This window comes from Pleurodeles waltl, chromosome 7, assembly GCF_031143425.1.
Source record: "Pleurodeles waltl isolate 20211129_DDA chromosome 7, aPleWal1.hap1.20221129, whole genome shotgun sequence".
Classification (NCBI taxonomy): domain Eukaryota; kingdom Metazoa; phylum Chordata; class Amphibia; order Caudata; family Salamandridae; genus Pleurodeles; species Pleurodeles waltl.
This window is the reverse complement of record NC_090446.1, coordinates 12,321,532-12,344,550: the sequence shown is the minus strand read 5'-3', so window position 1 is coordinate 12,344,550 and position 23,019 is coordinate 12,321,532. Positions and strand designations below refer to the sequence as shown.

Sequence of the window (23,019 nt, the reverse complement as noted above, 5' to 3'; positions counted from 1 at the left end):
TGAGACCAGACATGATTGACAATCTCTCTAGCCAGTGGGTGAAAGAGGCTGTTTGAAGACAGTAAATGGCTGAAAGGGCGGACCCAAAGCCCATTCTAAGTATATTGTAGGAAACATGACTTTTTGACAGCTGTGCTGTCAAAACCCAACCCCAATGAAGTATGCACCTTAAAATGGCTTTTTTCTTTTACTTTTGGCTTCTAAGAAGTGAGGGAAAATGTTTGGCACCAAACATCGGGTGAGCTTTAAAAGCCATCCTCAGCCACTGCTGGCCAAGCTCACTGGGTTACTTTCGGTTCATCTTAGGAGCATGAAAAATGGCTACCCCCCTAGTGGGCACCGTCAGCTGGTTTTTGGGAACTGAGTGAGGTACTGGAATAGCAGCATGTGCCCAGTTCGGCCGATGATGAGGTAACATACCCACTTGGGGGATCACACTCCAGTCTTAGCTCCTGGCACACGTGCACCAGGTCCCTCTATAAGCTGTGCTCAGGCCCCCAGCTACCCCTCCCTTCCTCAAATATTTTACATCCATATAAACTTGCTCTGTGCCTCAAACACAAAAGTCACAGCCTGTGAAAGAAACACCTCGAATCATTGTGTGCTCTGTTGAACTTGAAGTCCTGGTACCTTCACAAAGGTTCTCGGGTTACTTCACAGGCGTGTGCCCATCTCTGACTCACAGCACCTTCCTTTGAGGTTGTTCTGGTGGGGAATGTTTACATCACTAAATAACCCATAAGACAAGACACCGAGTCCAAACGAGCGCCAAGGCCTATTGTGAAGCCCAAAGATGTGTCGCAAGAGGTGGGCCATGTTCTGTAACTGGAGCACCCCTTCCATGGAGCCTGGGCTTGGAGTTACCGTGCCCCGCAGGTGCGTAAGGGGAGAAGAGGCTGGAGCAGTAGAGGGCAGCTGGCAATAAATAGGAGGAGCCGCTGGGCTCTAGACACACTGGGCTGGTGGATCTGAGCTTCTTGTTTACAGGCCTGAAGACCAAAGGTTCCACCGCCATGCTGAAGATCCTAGTCCTGCCCCTGGTGGTCCTGCTGGTGAGTCGGGCTCATGGCTGGGAGCACGAGGAGGAACATAGTGAGGAACCGAGTGGAGGTGAGTGTGCGAAGTTACTCCAGCACATCACACGGGAAGGTGGTCTCAGAGCAGAGGTCCATCCAAGGTCTTCCCAGATCTCATGGTGCAGGTCATGGAAATGGTGCCAATGAACCTTGTGATAGTGAGGGACCACAACACACAAATCACGATGCAAAGCTTCACAGCAGTCACAAGACTGGTCACAACAATGAGGGACATGATGGTGACTGTGAAGAACGTAGACATTGTGGTGCAGGGTTTGATAGCAGTCAAAACTGTGGTCACGACAAAGAATGACATCATGGTGACTGTGAAGGAGGAAGACATTGTGATGTAGGTTTTGACAGTAGTGAATGTAGTGGTTACAACAATGAGGGACAGAAGGAGGTGGACATTGTGATGCTAGGTTTGACAGAAGTCATGAGATTGGTCACAACAATGAGGGACACAATGGTGACTGTGAAGGAGGCAGAATTTGTGATAAGGAGTTTGACCGCAGATTAACAACAAGTACAGTGTGTGTCAGGATGGTGATCGTGAAAATGGCAGAGCTCAGGATGCAGAGTTTGGCCACTGTCATGAGGCTGGTCAGGGTGAGTGACATGAGAGTGACTGTCATGAGGCTGCTCATGGTGAGTGACATGAGAGTGACCGTCATGAGGCTGCTCATGGTGAGTGACATGAGAGTGACCATCATGAGGCTGGTCACTATGAGTGACATGAGAGTGACCGTCATGAGGCTGGGCAGGGTGAGTGACCTGAGAGTGACCGTCATGAGGCTGGTCACGATGAGTGACATGAGAGTCACCGTCATGAGGCTAGTCACGATGTGTGACATGATAATGACCATGGAGCTTGCAGAGACCATGACAAAGTGTTTGACAGCAGTCATGGCAACATTCACAGTGTCTAACCCGAAAGAAGTCATGACAGAGACTGAAATGTAGGGTTTCAAAGCTGACATGGCAACAGTCATATAGCAACACGACGATAATCGTGATGCAGGTGTTGCCAGCAGTGATCGCAGTGGCCAAGATGACTGACATTCTGCTGGGAAGTCCCAGAAATGGTGACCAGTGGAACCAGAGTGGCTCTGAGGTTGCAGAGAACACAACAGCAGTCATGACAATGGTCTCTACGAGTGACAAGATGGCGGTAGTAGATGACGCATGCAGAGGCGCATGACTAAGAGAAGTGCTGGGTACTCGTAAAGTGTCTCAGTGGATCGGCAGAGGATTTTAAAGTATTTTATAGGGCAGAGTTTGAGAAGAGCACATGTCACAGAGGCATTCTGTGCCCCTAAGGGACCAGCCATACATATGGCTTACAAGGGTAGTATTAGTAAATATCTGGAGTACACATGAGATATGAAACATTATCTCAAACGTTTAATTAATCAGAAGTCTCTAAGCCAGCCTAGACGCAGAGTGCTCAAGTGATCATGGAGTGATAATTCACAAAGTAAAAAAAATTGTACACAAAAAGGTGTAATTAGATACAGTATAGAATAAACATGAAATGTCTCACCACATAATCCTGAGATTTTTAGCAATATTTAATCATCCAGTTAACCCCACGTATTGACAGTGTTTCGACCCTATAAAAACCAGGATGTCATCATCAGGGCAATTAGTCATTTTGGGCCAGATTTGCTAACACTTCACACAATGCAGGGCAGCAGGCAAAGTTGCTACTCTGTGTTGCGTTCAAGGGAGACAGCAGAAATGCACCATTTGCATTAAGACATTTCTGTCTGTGCTGCCTAGCACCAAAGAAGGCACCCCCGCAAAACGGTGCAAGGCTGCCGACATTCCTTAGAGGCATTTTCCTCTTTCTATGCATGCTGCATTCTACGAAAAAAATAACTAACATGGAGGAAAAAAGATATCGATCCTCATTGCTCCCAGTTCAGAAAGCTGTGGCCTTTTGGCGCAATCCCAAGTTTTACTCACAGCGTTAAATCTGGGATTGTGGGTAAATCTATGGCTGGATGCATGGGAACACCAATGCTACACCCATGGATCGCTTCCCGACACAAAGTAATGGAAGGCACTGCCTTACCTAACCTTTTGGGAAAACCCCATGCAAAGCCACGCAAGGCTGATTTGCATGGTTTTGTGCCTGCATGATAGCGGGCCTCTACTAAATGTAGATCACAGCATCCTTTGTGCAGGAATCACAAAGAAAGTATTTAAGATGTGCCAGTCGCAACACCTCGAGTGCAGATGATGGGTTAAAAAACCCTTAGGTGAGGAAATGAGCTTGAGATCAGGGTGGGTAATGCTACTGGCAGTGACGTACCCCTAGAGTTGTGTATAGATCCTTCATGAATTCATCCATTCCTCAGATTTTTTATTGATTTCCAAGCTCCACAACTGGCTCTGTGGGCTAGGACTACCCAACCTTACTGTGAATTAATTTTGAGATTTTGGGTTGTAGACTACAGCCATTGATCTTCACAGAACATCAGATAGCCTTGCATTTAAATGCTTCATCCGTGGTAGGACATCTGTGAGGAGGCTTCTCAGGTAGGCCAGTTTGCATAATGTTTCCAAACCAAGGGCAAGATTTATGGGGATTTCACGCGTAATCTTTTAATCTTAAACTTAAAAGCCCCAGAAAAGAGGCTTAAAGATACATTAGAGAATTTTTTTAAATCGGAGAAATCAATTTAGAGTGTACAGACCTGGAGAAGGCACAGACAAGATCCTTCCACGTGGAAGCACAGTGGGTGGGAGAGACACTCCGTCTGTCATGGCTGTGGACGGTTGACAAATTCCCTTTGGAACTCTTTGGAGTAGCAGACACTCCACTTGTGGACTGGGCCTCGGTAGCCCGCACACTCAATGTGGGATAGGCAGCGATGGCACACACACTCAAAGTGGTCTGGGCCTGGGTATGGGCCTCGATGCTACGCACACTTAGGGCCTGATTCTAACTTTGGAGGACGGTGTTAAACCGTCCCAAAAGTGGCGGATATACCACCTACCGTATTACGAGTTCCATAGGATATAATGGACTCGTAATACGGTAGGTGGTATATCCGCCACTTTTGGGACGGTTTAACACCGTCCTCCAAAGTTAGAATCAGGCCCTTAGTGTGGAATTCGCCTTGGTGGCACGCACACTTAATGTGGAATAGACAGGGGTGGCATGCATACTCATTGCAGAATGGGCCTCTGTGCCACACACACTTAATATGGGATAGGCAGTTGTGGCACGCAAACTCAATGTAGTATGGACCTCAGTGGAGCAGTCACTTAATGTGGGATTGGCAGTGGTGGCACGAACACTCAATAGGGAATGGCCCACTGTGGTGCGCACAACACATGTGAAATGGTCCACTGTGGTGTGGACACTTAATATATGATTAGAAGTGGTGGTATTCACACTCAATGTGGTATGGGCCTCAGTGGCATGGTCACTTAATGTGGAAGAGGCAGTGGTGGCACGCACACCCAATATGGAATGGGCCACTGTGGTATGCACACTTAATGTGGGACAGGCAGTGGTACAGTCACTTAGGGCCGTATTTATACTCCGTTTGCGCCGAATTTGCGTCGTTTTTTTCGACGCAAATTCGACGCTAAACTAACGCCAACTAACGCCATATTTATACTATGGCGTTAGAGGCGTATAGCGCCAAAGTTCCCGGAATGTGCGTCATTTTTTAGCGTGAACCCCTTCCTTGCGTTAATGATATGCAAGGGAGGCGTTCCCGTCTAAAAAATGACTCCCAGGCCTTTACGTGGTATTTATACTCCCGGGCAAAAGAGACGCCCGGGAGTGGGCGTGGCTAAAAACGGCGCATTTGCGCCGCTTTTTAACGCCTGGGTCAGGCATGGCGTTAAGGGACAAGTGGGCTCAAAATGAGCCCAGAGTGCCCTCCCCTGCCCCCAGGGACCCCCCCTGCCACCCTTGCCCACCCCAGGAGGACACCCAAGGCTGGAGGGACCCACCCCAGGGACATTCAGGTAAGTTCAGGTAAGTATTTTTTTATTTTTTTTTAATAATTTTTTTGGGCATAGGGGGGCCTGATTTGTGCCCCCCTACATGCCACTATGCCCAATGACCATGCCCAGGGGACAGAAGTCCCCTGGGCATGGCCATTGGGCAAGGGGGCATGACTCCTATCTTTACAATGATAGGAGTCATGTTGATGGGGGATGGGCGTCGTTAAAAAATGGCGCAAGTCGGGTTACGACGATTTTTTCGACGTAACCTGACTTGCCCCATTTTAAGACGCCCATGCGCCATTTTCCCCCTACGCCGGCGCTGCCTGGTGTACGTGGTTTTTCTCGCGCACACCAGGCAGCGCCGGTCTGCTTGCGCCGGCTAACGCCATTCAATAAATACGGCGCCCGCATGGCGCTTCAGAATGGCGTTAGCCGGCGCAAAACTTTTTGACGCTAAACTGCGTTAGCGCAGTTTAGCGTCAAAAAGTATAAATATGGGCCTTAATGTGGGATAGGCAGTGATGTCATAGACACTCAATGTGGATTAGGCAGTGGTGGCACGCACGCTCGATGTGGAGTAGGCAGTGGTGGCACACACTTAGGGGCAGATTTAAGAGCCCCTAGCGCCTCCTTGTGCCACAGTGGCATAATTATTTTTTACTCTAATGTGGCCCAACGAGGCCAAAATCACTGCACCAAATTTACAAAGTGGTGCACTGCATGCATTGTGCAACTTTGTAACCCTTTGCTCTACATTATACCTGCACCAGGCATAATGAATGCAAAGGGGACGTTCCCCCATTAGTGGGGCCGAAAAAATGGCACAAGGAAATGTAAAAGATTTCTTTGCATCATTTTTTCTTGCACTTTTAATGCCTGCTCAGGGCAGGTGTTCAAATGGGGCTCACCATTATTTTTAATGGGCCTTAGCGTGCTTTGCAGGATTAGTTTCAACATTTTTTATGCTAAATCTGCAAAGCATCAACTAGCATCAAAAAATTTGACGCTAGTTTTCTAACTACCGTCATGGTACACCATATGTTAAATACAGTGCAGACATGGTGGCGTTAGTGGGGTGCTAAGGGGTGAAAGAAAAGTGGCTCTGCACTGGCTCTGCTTGGCATATTGTGATGCAATAACTTTGGCCAGTGTCAGAAAAGCAATTTCTAGTAAACACTTAGGGGCAAACGTACAAGAAAGTGGTGCATCAGCTCTGATGCGCCACTTTTCTTGTGTCGTCCGTGCCCCCCTAACGTCACCATGGTAGCGCTGTATTTACTTTACAGAGCTTCATGGCGCACGTTAGCACAATAGCATAAATTATGGCACTAGTCCAGCAAAGCACAGGGAGGGTCATAGATTATTATGAGAGCGTTTCTTTAAAGCCTTCCCTGAGAAGTCGTGATGGAAAAAATGGCGCAGTGAAATCTTGTAGAGCCTCGGAATGCCCCCCTTGCATACATTATACCTGGTGCAGGTATAGTGGGCGCGAGGGGTTCCAAACTGACGCAATACATGCTTTGTGCCACTTTGTAAATATGGCGCACAGTAGAGGCCTCCTCAGTGCCTCCTAGTGTCAAACAAAATTACACTAGGGCGGCGCATGAAGACGCAAGGGGCTTGTAAATATGCCTCTTAGGTGGTCACTGACACCACTGTCTCCCACTTAGTAAAAACTGAGCGGAAGAAATGCAGGTTTGATGGGAGAGAGGACCGCCAATTTGAAGCAGCTATTCCTCTCAACAAGCTCTAAATGTGGCCCTTAGTGTGTTCGCCAGAACACAGCGGGTGGTCCATGAGAGCCTAGGAGGCCCTGTATGGAGGGTCCTGGACCTAGGGAGTGTTGATCATTTCCACTTCTAAAGTAGCTTTTTTATGCTTTGTCTTACTCTGACCCGTGATACATTGTAACCTGTGCTCAGCTCAATCCCAACTTTACACAGAGATGCCACCTCCTCTCTCCCAGAAGTAACCCTGGCTAGTCCTCAGGTCAGTGCAGTTTGCTCTCCCCTTTTGGGTTTCCTTGGCAGTAAATAATTGACTCTCTATGTCTTTACGTGTAGATTGGTGGAACGAAGTGGATGAAAAAAGCAATGATAGGCCCGGGCAGTGCCCCGCGGAGAGTGCCACAGTCGATGCCCAGAGTACCCAGTCCCCATCAACTCCTCCTTGTGTGAACGGGATTGATCCAAACTGCACCAGTGAGGAGACTCTACCCACGTCATCCCCTGACTGCACCAATGGAACAGCTGCAAACTGCACCAGCCCTGGGGCCCTCCCCACTGCTGCACCGGACTGTGCCACGGTCCCAGCCCAGAGCTGCAGCGTTGACTCAACGTGTCCCAAACACCAGAAGTGCTGCCCGACCAGCTGCGGCAAGCAGTGCCTGGACCCCGCACCCGGTGAGCTCTGTTCTACCCATCTTGTGACGTCGCTGTCGCTCTTGGGTCACATGGGTCTCTGCTTTTCCCTTTGTGGTGGTTTTTCCATCTTTCTCTTCCTCCATCTTTCTTCTGTGTGTGTGTTTCCCTCTCTTGCTAGCAGTAAATGTCTGATGGCCCCCACCACCAACCAACGGCCCAAATTAAGCATGCTCCCACGTGACTGGGTTGTGCAGAAGGGTTCTGTACTTTGGTGATAGGCTGAAGCAAAACGTAATCATACCTTCATTAACCAGCAAATTCAACTCTTGCATAGTTTGAGAAAGTGTACAAGCAAACAAATACGCACAAGCCAATACCTCCAGATATGGGTTGCTATGACAATGGGTGAATGTCACATTCAGCTCACAGTCATAACTGTCTCATGTAGCTGCCCCATCACCCCTGGATATTCTTATTATGTTCTGGAATATCTTTGGGAGGGGTCATTTGGGGTTTAGCAGTGTGGGAGTCCTGCTGTGCTCAACTTCTTCCCCACGAAAAAAGGGGGACCAGCTACCTCATTTAATGGTGGGAGACCCCCAGGATTCATGCAATGCAAGACCAACTAGCTCTGCTGTCAGAAACCCTTGACCCGGTGGTCCATCCATCACATAACTGGTGAGCCACAATGGCCCTACCTAGGAAAGGCTTTCCACCAATAATATTTCCTGCTTTGGCTGACATGTGATGCATTGAGTCCCAGACATGAAAACAATGCACCAAAAGGACGGCGAGTGCTGTGCACACTGGGGAGGTTGATTTGTTCTTTTTCAGAAATAAACCCCTGCTTTGGTCAGAGAAAGATCCTTGTCAAGCAGGCAGTGACCTCTAAATGGAGAGTTTGGTCCTCAGACAGCCAACAGGTTGTAGACAAGCCCCTTCACCATCGGTTGGAACAATTCCTTTGTAGTTGCCACATGAACAATAAACAAGCTGGTAGAGATGTAAGAACTAAGAAACATGGTCGAGGACAGCTAGGCCCTGATTTAGATTGGCAGGGTATGAACATCAAAACCACAATACTGATGGGACACAATATCTAGGACAGAATATTGAAAATAAAACAACGACAGGTAAGCAACTCTAGATGTTCTCTACCAAACTCCACATGTATGTACATTTGCAGTGCATATATCTTCTAGGTTTGCAGATGTGGATGAAGAATATAAATCCTAAACTTCCCAATATGCACTTGCTTCTTGATATTTTGTCCCTCGATATTCTGTCCTCTATATCCTTGTACCACGATATTGTTGGTGTCGATATTCAGAATTACAATCATTAGCAGCAATATAGAATCAGCCATTTTCCAGAGGACTGAATAAAATCCACCTCAGCGGGATGTCCACTGACATAGTTACTGCTGCCACCGTTGCTTCCATCAAACTACCACAAGATGGCAGCAGCTCTACCTGCAATAACTTCCCTACCCAGCATTCCACAGGGACAGACTGACAGCATCTACCAGGAATCAAGAAGCTTTATTTTACACACACACCCCTACCTGGAAATCATGTCAGTAAAATGGTATCGACCACACTTTGGATCATTTTGTGTCTTAACTTGAGGTCACAGAAGGGACACAAGAGGCCTGAAAACATTCTTGTTTATACAGCCAATCAGAGGCTAGCACGTCCACAAGGAGACGCTCCCAATCTCCCTCTAGACAACCAAGTCCACCTCCTTGGTCGCTATTATTGTTCAACCACAAGTGCCACCTCTGCCCTGTCTGAGCCGGACCACCCAACTGTAGCGTCGCCTTATCCTGGGAGCATGTAAATGACCACACCACACATGGAGCTCTCTAACAGATGTCTTTACTCCTCAGCACACCGTCCCACACAGCACTCTGATTCGGTCAAACCATTAATCACCACCTTGCAGCAAGTTACGTAATTCCTCTATTGAGTCTGCCTAGAACAGCGATCGCCCTGGCACACACACTCTCATGACACTACACCAACCACCCATAACAGGACGGCACGAGGGGCCATCCACCTCACCAAAAGTGCAGGGATCGCTAGACCATGGCAATCTCTCGCCATTCATTGGACTGAAGAACACACTGAAGCTACCAATAGGGGGAATGCAGTATTTTACATAAGGCAGGGTGAAACTTCATGAAATTTCCATGTGTAACAAAAATAATGTTCATGCAATTTATACGCATTACTTAAATTATATGCATTACTTAAATTATACTTCCAACACAACACCCATGGGTTTTGACGCATCCCCAGATTTACAAGGACATGCAAACCTGGGACTGCTTCAAAAACTTACACCTCCTCAGGGGAGGTGTAACCAGGAGAAATATTTTAATTTCTCTTCCTTGTTTCTTGCGTTCTGCAGCACACATAGAAAGAGGAAAAAGCATCCCTGGATTGTTTTTGTGCAGGAAGGTGTCACTTTCTGCACAAAAACAATCCTACATACAATGCAGGCACCCTGGTGCTAGGGTGCCTGCGTTGACGCTAGGCAACCAAAAGGGCGCCAGCGCAGGGGGAAAGTAGAGGAATGTGCTGTATTCCTTAAACATGGCGCAGTCCTGCCCTTTCCAAGTGGCCAGTGCAGCGCAGGAATGTGACCTGCAGCGCTGGCCTGCTCCACCTTCTTGTAAACTCTTACAGCCTTCAGTATTATGGGAACACAGCTTGCAACTCAGTCCCTACTAACATCACAAGGCAAATACTTTTGTGAATTTCACATTAAATCTGACCACAATGTGGAAGCATCACACTTAAGGTCAGTCTTATCTCAAATATCCATTTTTCACCTCCAGATGTTGAGGAGATCTGGCCTCCGGGTCACACATGGGCTCCTATTCGACATTAGGTACTTCATTCAGAATAGAGCAGTTCTTCAAAAGTCACTTAGGAACTGTTCGAGAAAGGCAGAGCGAGTGACCGTCATACATTGACCACTGCCCCATCAGAGCGAGTGACCGCCATACATTCACCACTGTCCCATCAGAGTGAGTGACGGCCATACATTGTCCACTGCCCATCAGAGAGAGTGACTGCCATACATTGACCACTGCCCCATCAGAGTGAGTGACCACCATACATTGACCACTGCCCTATCAGAGAGAGTGACTGCCATACAGTGACCACTGCCCCATCAGAGTGAGTGACCACCATACATTCACCACTGCCCCATCAGAGAGAGTGACCGCCATACATTCACCACTGCCCCATCAGAGCGAGTGACCGCCATTCATTCACCACTGCCCCATCAGAGCGAGTGACTGCCATACATTGTCCACTGCCCCATCAGAGCGAGTGACTGCCATACATTGACCACTGCCCCATCAGAGCGAGTGACCGCCATACATTCACCACTGTCCCATCAGAGTGAGTGATGGCCATACATTGTCCACTGCCCTATCAGAAAGAGTGACTGCCATACATTGACCACTGCCCCATCAGAGTGAGTGACCACCATACATTGACCACTGCCCTATCAGAGAGAGTGACTGCCATACATTGACCACTGCCCCATCAGAGCGAGTGACTGCCATACATTGTCCACTGCCCCATCAGAGTGAGTGACGGCCATACATTGTCCACTGCCCTATCAGAAAGAGTGACTGCCATACATTGACCACTGCCCCATCAGAGTGAGTGACCACCATACATTGACCACTGCCCTATCAGAGAGAGTGACTGCCATACATTGACCACTGCCCCATCAGAGCGAGTGACTGCCATACATTGACCACTCCCCCTCAGAGCGAGTGAACGCCATACATTCACCACTGCCCCATCAGAGTGAGTGACTGCCATAAACTGACCACTGCCCCAGACTGAGTGACTGCCATAGATTCACCACTGCCCCATCAGAGGGAGTGACTGCCATACATTGACCACTGCCCAGAGCGAGTGACCGCTACACATTCACCACTGCCCCATCCGAGTGAGTGACCGCCATACATTCACCACTGCCCCATCAGAGTGAGTGACCGCCATACATTGACCACTGTCCCATCAGAGTGAGCGACTGCCATACATTCACCACTGCCCCACCAGAGTGAGTGACTACCATACATTGACCACCGCCCCATCAGAGTGAGTGACTGCCATACATTGACCACCGCCCCATCAGAGTGAGTGACTGCCATACATTGACCACCGCCCCATCAGAGTGAGTGACCGCCATACATTGACCACTGTCCCATCAGAGTGAGTGACTGCCATACATTCACCACTGCCCCACCAGAGTGAGTGACTGCCATACATTGACCACTGCCCAATCAGAGTGAGTGACTGCCATACATTCACCACTGCCCCATCAGAGTGAGTGACTGCTATACATTGACCACTGCCCATCAGAGTGAGTGACCGCCATACATTGACCACTGCCCATCAGAGTGAGTGACTGCCATACATTCAGCACTGTCCCATCAGAGTGAGTGACTGCCATACATTCACCACTGCCCCATCGGAGTGAGTGACCGCCATACATTCACCACCGTCCCATCAGAGTGAGTGACTGCCATACATTGACCACCGTCCCAACAGAGTGAGTGACTGCCATATATTGACCACCGTCCCATCAGAGCGAGTGACTGCCATACATTGACCACTGCCCCATCAGAGCGAGTGACTGCCATACACTGACCACCGCCCCATCAGAGCGAGTGACCGCCATACATTCACCACCGCCTCATCAGAGTGAGTGACCGCCATACATTCACCACCGTCCCAACAGAGTGAGTGACTGCCATACATTCACCACCGCCCCATCAGAGTGAGTGACCGTCATACATTGACCACTGCCCATCAGAGTGAGTGACCGCCATACATTGACCACTGCCCCATCAGAGTGAGTGACCGCCATACATTGACCACTGTCCCATCAGAGTGAGTGACCGCCATACATTGACCACTGCCCCATCAGAGTGAGTGACCGCCATACATTGACCACTGTCCCATCAGAGTGAGTGACCGCCATACATTCACCACCGTCCCAACAGAGTGAGTGACTGCCATACATTGACCACCGCCCCATCAGAGTGAGTGACCGCCATACATTGACCACTGTCCCATCAGAGTGAGTGACTGCCATACATTCACCACTGCCCCATCAGAGTGAGTGACCGCCATACATTGACCACTGTCCCATCAGAGTGAGTGACCGCCATACATTCACCACCGCCTCATCAGAGTGAGTGACCGCCATACATTCACCACCGTCCCAACAGAGTGAGTGACTGCCATACATTGACCACCGCCCCATCAGAGTGAGTGACTGCCATACATTGACCACCGCCCCATCAGAGTGAGTGATCGCCATACATTGACCACTGTCCCATCAGAGTGAGTGACCGCCATACATTCACCACTGCCCCATCAGAGCGAGTGACCGCCATACATTCACCACTGCCCCATCAGAGCAAGTGACCGCCATACATTCACCACTGTCCCATCGGAGTGAGTGACTGCCATACATTCACCACTGCCCCATCGGAGTGAGTGACCGCCATACATTCACCACCGTCCCATCAGAGTGAGTGACTGCCATACATTGACCACCGCCCCATCAGAGCGAGTGACTGCCATACACTGACCACCGCCCCATCAGAGCGAGTGACTGCCATACATTGACCACCGCTCCATCAGAGTGAGTGACTGCCATATATTGACCACCGCCCCATCAGAGTGAGTGACTGCCATACATTGACCACCGCCCCATCAGAGCGAGTGACTGCCATACATTGACCACCGCCCCATCAGAGCGAGTGACTGCCATACATTCACCACTGTCCCATCGGAGTGAGTGACGGCCATTCATTGACTACTGCCCCATCAGAGTGAATGACTGCCATACATTGACCACCACCCCATACATTGACCACTGCCCCATCAGAGCAAGTGACCGCCATATATTGGACACTGCCCCATCAGAGCGAGTGGCCGCCATACATTCACCACTGTCCCATCAGAGTGAGTGACGGCCATTCATTGACTACTGCCCCATCAGAGTGAATGACTGCCATACATTGTCCACTGCCCCATCAGAGCGAGTGACCGCCATACATTCACCACTGTCCCATCAGAGTGAGTGACCAGCATACATTGACCACTGCCCCATCAGAGTGAGTGACCGGCATACATTCACCACTGTCCCATCGGAGTGAGTGACTGCCATACATTCACCACCGTCCCATCAGAGTGAGTGACTGCCATACATTGACCACTACCCATCAGAGTGAGTGACCGGCATACATTCAGCACTGTCCCATCAGAGTGAGTGACCGGCATACATTGACCACTGCCCCACCAGAGCGAGTGACTGCCATACATTGACCACTGCCCCATCAGAGTGAGTGACCGGCATACATTGACCACTGCCCCACCAGAGCGAGTGACTGCCATTCATTCACCACTGTCCCATCGGAGTGAGTGACCGCCATACATTGACCACCACCCCATCGGAGTGAGTGACCGCCATACATTCACCACTGCCCCATCGGAGTGAGTGACCGCCATTCATTCACCACTGCCCCATCAGAGCGAGTGACTGCCATACATTCACCACTGCCCCATCAGAGCGAGTGACTGCCATACATTCACCACCGTCCCATCAGAGTGAGTGACTGCCATACATTGACCACCGCCCCATCAGAGTGAGTGACTGCCATACATTGACCACCGCCCCATCAGAGTGAGTGACTGCCATACATTGACCACCGTCCCATCAGAGCGAGTGACTGCCATACATTCACCACTGTCCCATCAGAGCGAGTGATCGCCATACATTGACCACTGCCCCATCAGAGTGACTGAGTGCCATACATTCACCACTGTCCCATCAGACTGAGTGACTGCCATACACTGACCGCTGCCCACTCAGAGGCGAGGAACAGCAGGTGTCCAGCCAGGGGGGCTCCGCCTGCAGGACCTCCAACCAGCGGGGGCTGTCACCTGTCAAGGGAGGGGGCACCACAGCGCGCACTGATACAAGGGCCTGGGAGGACCCCCCATGAGCCTGGTGACCTCACTCTCTGAACATGTTAAATACGAACTGGTACTCAATGTGTCCACCCCCACTTGATGTAAATATGGACTGTTTTTCAAATGTGAGTCCGCTCTTGTGTTAAGTATGAAGTGTTATTGAAATCTGCGGGTCACCTTCCTTGTAAATATAAAAATGTTATTTAAATGTGTGAGCCTTCACTTTATGTAAATATGAAATGTTATTCAAATGTCTGAGTCCCCTCTTGTTTTAAATGTGAAATGTTATTCAAATGGTCCTGGATTATCTCCGTCACCCCGTATTAATATAACTCACACTGAACTTTATAACTACCAATATCTACGAACTATAGGTTTTCTGCGCCTGAAACGTAGGCACCAGTTTTACTCAATGATCACCTCCTGGACATTTCATTACCCATCATCCCTCTTGTGGGTCCTGCTATCCTAAGGACAAGCTTCATCTCATGGAGATCAAAGACCTTCACTTCAAAGCTTGCCTGCCCCTGAAAATTCATGAAAGGGAAAAACATGAGAGAGTTTGACAGTTGTTCCTGCTGCAGACACTTGAACCGGTCACAGCTTCAACTGAGACTCAGTCTGAACGTGCTGCCCTCCGGGAAGGCTTGAAACCCCCCCAGCACTGATGTCACTGTCCGCGCCCCACGAGCGGTGTGGGCCTGTTCTCTGGTGATCTGTTCTGTCATCTTAACACTGATTTCACAATCTTCGATCATCTTAACACTGATTTCACAATCTTCGAACATCTTAACACTGATTCTCACTAGCCGTGCCCTGTGGTCGGTGTGGTCCTTTACTCTGGTGATCCCCCTTCTATCATCTTCACACTGATTTACTAGCTGTGCCCCGTGTGTGGTGTGGTGTGGTCCTGTTCTCTGGTGATCTGTTTTTTCATTTTAACACTGATTCACAATCTTCGATCATCTTGGCACTGATGTCACTAGCCGCGCCCCTCAGCACTGAGGCCCTGTTCTCTCCATCTTCTATCATCTTAGCACTGATGTCTCTAGCCGCGCCCCTCAGCACTGAGGCCCTGTTCTCTCCATCTTCTATCATCTTAGCACTGATGTCACTAGCCGTGCCCCTCAGCAGTGAGGCCCTGTTCTCTCCATCTTCCATCATCTTGACACTGATGTCACTAGCCGTGCCCCTGAGCAGTGTGGCCCTGTTCTCTCCATCTTCGATCATCTTAGCACTGATGTCTCTAGCCGCGCCCCTGAGCAGTGAGGCCCTGTTCTCTCCATCTTCTATCATCTTAGCACTGATGTCACTAGCCGTGCCCCTCAGCAGTGAGGACCTGTTCTCTCCATCTTCCATCATCTTGACACTGATGTCACTAGCCGTGCCCCTGAGCAGTGAGGCCCTGTTCTCTGCATCTTCTATCATCTTAGCACTGATGTCACTAGCCGCGCCCCTCAGCAGTGAGGCCCTGTTCTCTCCATCTTCCATCATCTTAGCACTGATGTCACTAGCCGCGCCCCTCAGCAGTGAGGCCCTGTTCTCTCCATCTTCGATCATCTTAGCACTGATGTCTCTAGCCGCGCCCCTGAGCAGTGAGGCCCTGTTCTCTCCATCTTCGATCATCTTAGCACTGATGTCACTCGCCGTGCCCCTCAGCAGTGAGGCCCTGTTCTCTCCATCTTCGATCATCTTAGCACTGATGTCACTAGCCGTGCCCCTCAGTAGTGAGGCCCTGTTCTCTCCATCTTCTATCATCTTGACACTGATGTCACTAGCCGTGCCCCTGAGCAGAGAGGCCCTGTTCTCTCCATCTTCTATCATCTTAGCACTGATGTCACTAGCCGCGCCCCTCAGCAGTGAGGCCCTGTTCTCTCCATCCTCTATCATCTTAGCACTGATGTCACTAGCCGCGCCCCTGAGCAGTGAGGCCCTGTTCTCTCCATCCTCTATCATCTTAGCACTGATGTCACTAGCCGTGCCCCTCAGCAGAGAGGCCCTGTTCTCTCCATCTTCTATCATCTTAGCACTGATGTCACTAGCCGTGCCCCTCAGCAGTGAGGCCCTGTTCTCTCCATCTTCTTAGCACTGATGTCACTAGCCGTGCCCCTGGGCAGTGAGGCCCTGTTCTCTCCATCTTCTATCATCTTAGCACTGATGTCACTAGCCGTGCCCCTGGGCAGTGAGGCCCTGTTCTCTCCATCCTCTATCATCTTGACACTGATGTCACTAGCCGCGCCCCTGAGCAGTGAGGCCCTGTTCTCTCCATCTTCCATCATCTTAGCACTGATGTCACTAGCCGCGCCCCTGAGCAGTGAGGCCCTGTTCTCTCCATCTTCTATCATCTTAGCACTGATGTCACTAGCCGTGCCCCTGAGCAGAGAGGCCCTGTTCTCTCCATCTTCTATCATCTTAGCACTGATGTCACTAGCCGTGCCCCTCAGCAGTGAGGCCCTGTTCTCTCCATCTTCTATCATCTTAGCACTGATGTCACTAGCCGCGCCCCTCAGCAGTGAGGCCCTGTTCTCTCCATCTTCTATCATCTTGACACTGATGTCACTAGCCGCGTCCCTGAGCAGAGAGGCCCTGTTCTCTCCATCTTCTATCATCTTAGCACTGATGTCACTAGCCGCGCCCCTGCGCAGTGAGGCCCTGTTCTCTCCATCCTCTATCATCTTAGCACTGATGTCACTAGCCGCGCCCCTGGGCAGTGAGGCCCTGTTCTCTCCATCTTCTATCATCTTAGCACTGATGTCACTAGCCGTGCCCCTGGGCAGTGAGGCCCTGTTCTCTCCATCCTCTATCATCTTGACACTGATGTCACTAGCCGTGCCCCTCAGCAGTGAGGCCCTGTTCTCTCCATCTTCCATCATCTTAGCACTGATGTCACTAGCCGCGCCCCTGAGCAGTGAGGCCCTGTTCTCTCCATCTTCTATCATCTTAGCACTGATGTCACTAGCCGCGCCCCTGAGCAGAGAGGCCCTGTTCTCTCCATCTTCTATCATCTTAGCACTGATGTCACTAGCCGTGCCCCTCAGCAGTGAGGCCCTGTTCTCTCCATCTTCTATCATCTTAGCACTGATGTCACTAGCCGCGCCCCTCAGCAGTGAGGCCCTGTTCTCTCCATCTTCTATCATCTTGACACTGATGTCACTAGCCGCGCCCCTGAGCAGAGAGGCCCTGTTCTCTCCATCTTCTATCATCTTAGCACTGATGTCACTAGCCGCGCCCCTGAGCAGAGAGGCCCTGTTCTCTCCATCTTCTATCTTAGCACTGATGTCACTAGCCGCGCCCCTCAGCAGTGAGGCCCTGTTCTCTCCATCTTCTATCTTAGCACTGATGTCACTAGCCGTGCCCCTCAGCAGTGAGGCCCTGTTCTCTCCATCCTCTATCATCTTAGCACTGATGTCATTAGCCGTGCCCCATGAGCAGTGAGGCCCTGTTCTCTCCATCTTCTATCATCCTAGCACTGATGTCACTAGCCGCGCCCCTGAGCAGTGAGGCCCTGTTCTCTCCATCCTCTATCATCTTAGCACTGATGTCATTAGCCGTGCCCCATGAGCAGTGAGGCCCTGTTCTCTCCATCTTCTATCATCTTGACACTGATGTCACTAGCCGCGCCCCTGAGCAGTGAGGCCCTGTTCTCTCCATCTTCTATCATCTTAGCACTGATGTCACTAGCCGCGCCCCTGAGCAGAGAGGCCCTGTTCTCTCCATCTTCTATCTTAGCACTGATGTCACTAGCCGCGCCCCTCAGCAGTGAGGCCCTGTTCTCTCCATCCTCTATCATCTTAGCACTGATGTCACTAGCCGTGCCCCATGAGCAGTGAGGCCCTGTTCTCTCCATCCTCTATCATCTTAGCACTGATGTCACTAGCCGTGTCCCATGAGCAGTGAGGCCCTGTTCTCTCCATCCTCTATCATCTTAGCACTGATGTCACTAGCCGCGCCCCTGAGCAGAGAGGCCCTGTTCTCTCCATCTTCTATCTTAGCACTGATGTCACTAGCCGTGCCCCTCAGCACTGAGGCCCTGTTCTCTCCATCCTCTATCATCTTAGCACTGATGTCACTAGCCGTGCCCCATGAGCAGTGAGGCCCTGTTCTCTCCATCTTCTATCTTAGCACTGATGTCACTAGCCGCGCCCCTGAGCAGAGAGGCCCTGTTCTCTCCATCCTCTATCATCTTAGCACTGATGTCACTAGCCGTGCCCCTGGGCAGAGAGGCCCTGTTCTCTCCATCTTCTATCTTCTTAGCACTGATGTCACTAGCCGTGCCCCTGAGCAGTGAGGCCCTGTTCTCTCCATCCTCTATCATCTTAGCACTGATGTCACTAGCCGTGCCCCTGGGCATTGAGGCCCTGTTCTCTCCATCTTCTATCATCTTGACACTGATGTCACTAGCCGTGCCCCTGGGCATTGAGGCACTGTTCTCTCCATCTTCTATCATCTTGACACTGATGTCACTAGCCGCGCCCCTGAGCAGTGTAGCCCTGTTCTCTCCATCTTCTATCATCTTGACACTGATGTCACTAGCCGTGCCCCTGAGCAGAGAGGCCCTGTTCTCTCCATCTTCTTAGCACTGATGTCACTAGCCGTGCCCCTCAGCAGTGAGGCCCTGTTCTCTGGTGATCCATCTTCTGAAATCTCACTAGTTTTTCATGTCCTGTTTTGTACCCAGTCATCTACTCAAGGTATTGCATGATTATTCTAGTTTCATGTTTTGGGGTTTACTGTCCTTTTCTCAATCAGAGTACATGAAAACTCAGGAAGGGCACCCCCTGAATGCTCTTTGGTAATATCCATGACATGAAGCATCCCAGGCGCAGGTCTGTTCTCTGTGCAGTTGGCCCCTCAGCACACATGATGCATACATTGTATGTTTGTAAGCCGTGCTTTGGGGGGGGGGGGGGGTCACTATTGGCTTTACTTTAGATCCCTTCACTTGCAATGCCTTGCCGCTTGTGGTAGGTGTGGCTACTCCGCTTGGGTGAGCAGTGGTACTTTCTTGGGTGTGCCATAGACTGATGGTCTCCTTTGCCTCTTGTCCCCAGGGAGCTTCTGTATAAATGATGTGGACTGCGCCTTGGACTCCAAGCTGTGCTGCAGGGGCGTCTGCACCTATGTGTGCCGCCACCCACCGCTGACTCACGTGTTCAAAGACCTTCTCCTGCGCAAACTGGTAAGGAGGCAACTGATTGTAAACTTCCTGTCACTGCCGGAGGCTGGGGAGGAAGTGACGTGGGTATTATCACTACAGGAAGCAGAAGAAAAGAGTTCGGTGCCCTGGCTGTGTGTGGAAAATTGAAAACTGAAGGGAAGGGATAAGTCTACTTTAGATGACATGAAGTTAGGAAATGAGAGAAATAAGAGACTTGTGTCACTATAGGCCAAATGAAGAAAGCATTTTTGCACTTTAAAACGGCCGATTGGTCCGTTTCCGACTGAAAAAATGCTTTTACATATGTACAAAACACAAATTGCGATTCAGTAGCACGTTACCCAATCACAATTTGAGTTAGCGACTCGGTATTTGCAAGGGGGTGTTTAGGGCGTCACTTTTAAATACCAAATCTGATTGGGATCTATGAATTGTGTTGCAACCGAATTCTAGTTGCAAAACATTTATATTTACCAAATCCTTGAGGAGGTGGTAACACATTTGCAAATAAGAAGAGGTCCCCAAGGGGCCCCTTCCCCTGTGAGAATGGAAAACAAATTTTTTTAAGAGCAGGCAGTGGTCCCACAGACCACTGCTTGCTCCTAAACAAGCATTTTCAATGCAAAAGGTCTCACATTTACCAGAGTTAGAACGATCAGCATTGTAAATGCATAATTGGACTTTTTTGCCACATAAATTGGTCAACCCTGCCTCATAATTTTGTCCTTTCCTACCAGATAATTCCACTGAGCAAGCAGCGCATGAAGACCATGCGAGACAAAAGGGAACTTTTAATGAGAAACCGTGAAACAAGAATTGTGAAGTGTAGGTTATCACAGCACTATACAATGGTGAAGAAAATGAAAGTGCTTAGCTACAGTTAGACAAGCTTTGCACTGCCATTTTGTAAGCTGTGCGCAAACGGGATGCACTGTCTTCTCCGTAACTGTAACGTGAGGTAACTAAGAAACAGTGTGAGGTAACTGTTACTCATGCATACGCTTCAGTGCTGCCCATTGGGCTGTGTAAAACGTGAAAGCGCTACGGCCACCATGAGAGCAAATGAAAAACAAAATAAGCAATGAGAAGTAGCCGGTAGTCATGCAAAGTGCTCCAATACCGCCCATTGCGCTGCGTAAAACGTGAAAGCGTCATGGCCGCCATGAGCAGGAATGAAAAACAAAGTAAACAGTGATAAGTAACTGGCAGTCATGAAAAGCACGCCAATACTGTCGATCAAGTTTGCACTGGGTAAAACATGAAAGCGACATGGACGAAGGGGAGAGAGCACAAAGTAATTCGCTCACAGTAAAACATATTGGCAATCATGCAATTATCCAGCTAACAGTCGGTGTCCAATGCAGTAACAAAACCGCCCCAAGGCGGGGCAAACGTAAAGTATATAGCAAGCCCACGAACAAATGAAAGTGATGGGCATGAGATGGGCATCGTTAAATCCCACAGAATGTATTACAATAGGTCTCAAGCTCTTGCTCGCTCTACCTAAAAATGAAACTGCAAAGTTTTATTTTTTCCTTTTTAAAAGCATCCGGTTTCCTACATTTAAAAAAAAGATTGCTTTATTAAAATGCAGTCACAGACATGGGTGTCTACTGAACTCAGCAGGCCACCATCCATGTGGTGGGTGCAATTCCTCGTGGGCCATAAATTGCTAACTATCTCATTAACATGTATGAGGTAGGTCTATTCGCGGCCCACTAGGAATCGCTAATAAAACTCAAGAGTTTCACACATTAGGAATAGCGATTTCCTAATTGCGATTTGGAGAGAATATGACACATCGGCCCTATGCGCTTAATGACATCTTTTTGAGAAAGCTCTCCCAACTCCACTTTCCGTGCCTACCCTTAAATGTGTGTCCTTTCTCTCCTCTTTCATCTCTGTTTATGAACCAGATCATGGTAGACATAGAAGACAGACTGATGAGAAGTTATATTTAGTTATTTAAATTCTTCCAAGCCTGGAAATCTTTTGTGGTTTCATTTTTTTCTGAACTGTTATGTACAAAACATTACTTTTCAGTTAAATGATGTTTCACCAAAAACCACTTGCCAAAGTAGGGTTAATCAGCTTTGAGTTACCTCAGGCGAGAGTAGACCCACCTCAGATATCTGCCTTGGGGTCCTGCCAGAAGGTTTTATCTTCTAAATGGTCAGGTCACTCCTGGGGAGAAGGGACACCACTGACTTTACAACTGCTCTGACCCTTGCTCTTGGGACTGCTGAGTACTGTTGGAGTAGTGCAGATAGAAACACATTGGGTATTACAAGGTGACACAGATTCGAGCTCCTTTGACTTGTGGAGTTATCTCATCTAATCACATATTAGAGACTTAAAGGGTGCTCCAGGCCACTGAGATCTAGAGGAAGGGGCGCCTAGAAATCGGTTCAGCCTACAGCTGACTAATGCAACTCATGCAGTCTTCATGTGGCCTCTGTTTGTCTTTTTCTCTGCAGAAAAAAGGGTAAAGTCCTGTCCTCTGAAAGCCTCAGGAAAGCAGAGGAGATCTAACAATGCCAACCACACTTGAGTTAAAACAAACCTCAAAGCAACCAATACCCTGTCAATGCGGAGAACATCTGCGGTCCATGGAATGACCATCTCTCGTCAGACTCACAATCATTGCATCTCGATTTCACAATTCCGACAGGCATTTGGGACTGTTGCGTGCCGGCCCACAGCATATCTGGGATGGGGCGATGCCACCAGGACATCACACCACCAGGACACCAGAAAGCCTAGACAAAGAGCAACGCCACAAAGGGCCATCACAGACCCCACAATGTGCCTTTAAAATGAAATGTGGTATTACCGCTCCAAACAGCAGAACACTGGAAGGAGGCGGTGAAGTGACCAGCACCAACCAGAAAGTACGAGCTGGAGCTGAGGATTCAAGATGATATAGGCTTCAACCTCCAGCTCTCCTGAAATCTGTTCATCAGCCAGGAGCTCCTCCAGGCTGTAGCACCCAGGACTGCCTGATTGTGTCTCTGACAGTAAAGTCTTCTGTAAACTTCTTGTAACCTTCTAGCAACTCATCTTAATAAAGAACAAATATTTCCAGCAAAACCCTGTCTGCACCTTCCTTTTGATAGCGACCATATCCTTGCCTCACTTTACTTACAAGCCTATGGGGGGGAGGGGGGGGTCATTTGTAATTGTCCCCACCCCACCCCACACTGCACACTTACTGCCTCCATTGTCCCACAGAAGAGGGGGTGAGACAAGAATAGAAGGGGCCTGTTCTAGGGGACCCCAGGAATAGTCTTGTCAACAGAACCCAGGAGAACAGCAATAATGATATATAATTACATTATTTTATGTATAGCGTGAACGTAGTTTTTTCATTCTGGGACTAGTAGTCTTGTTTATTCCATTATAAAACAGGACTACAAGTCCCAGAATTCAAAGAA

At 49.4% G+C, this 23,019-nt stretch overlaps 1 protein-coding gene across 1 annotated transcript; it reads left to right on the top strand.

Moving 5' to 3' along the window:
- Positions 1-963: 963 nt before the first annotated feature.
- Positions 964-22,668, top strand: LOC138247117 (WAP four-disulfide core domain protein 3-like). Its single transcript, XM_069201860.1, has 4 exons — positions 964-1,110; positions 7,112-7,450; positions 19,479-19,606; positions 22,063-22,668. Exons 1-4 carry the CDS (start codon positions 1,014-1,016, stop codon positions 22,072-22,074), a joined length of 576 nt encoding a protein of 191 aa, XP_069057961.1. The 5' UTR covers positions 964-1,013; the 3' UTR covers positions 22,075-22,668.
- The last annotated feature ends 351 nt before the right edge of the window (positions 22,669-23,019 follow it).

Bases quoted from the DNA above. Each gene is read 5' to 3' on its own strand.
- LOC138247117 (XM_069201860.1), top strand. From the start codon at position 1,014: ATGCTGAAGATCCTAGTCCTGCCCCTGGTGGTCCTGCTGGTGAGTCGG. The intron at 1,111-7,111 runs GTGAGTGTGCGA...CTTTACGTGTAG, and splicing joins TAGTGAGGAACCGAGTGGAG to ATTGGTGGAACGAAGTGGAT. The intron at 7,451-19,478 runs GTGAGCTCTGTT...TCTTGTCCCCAG, and splicing joins GTGCCTGGACCCCGCACCCG to GGAGCTTCTGTATAAATGAT.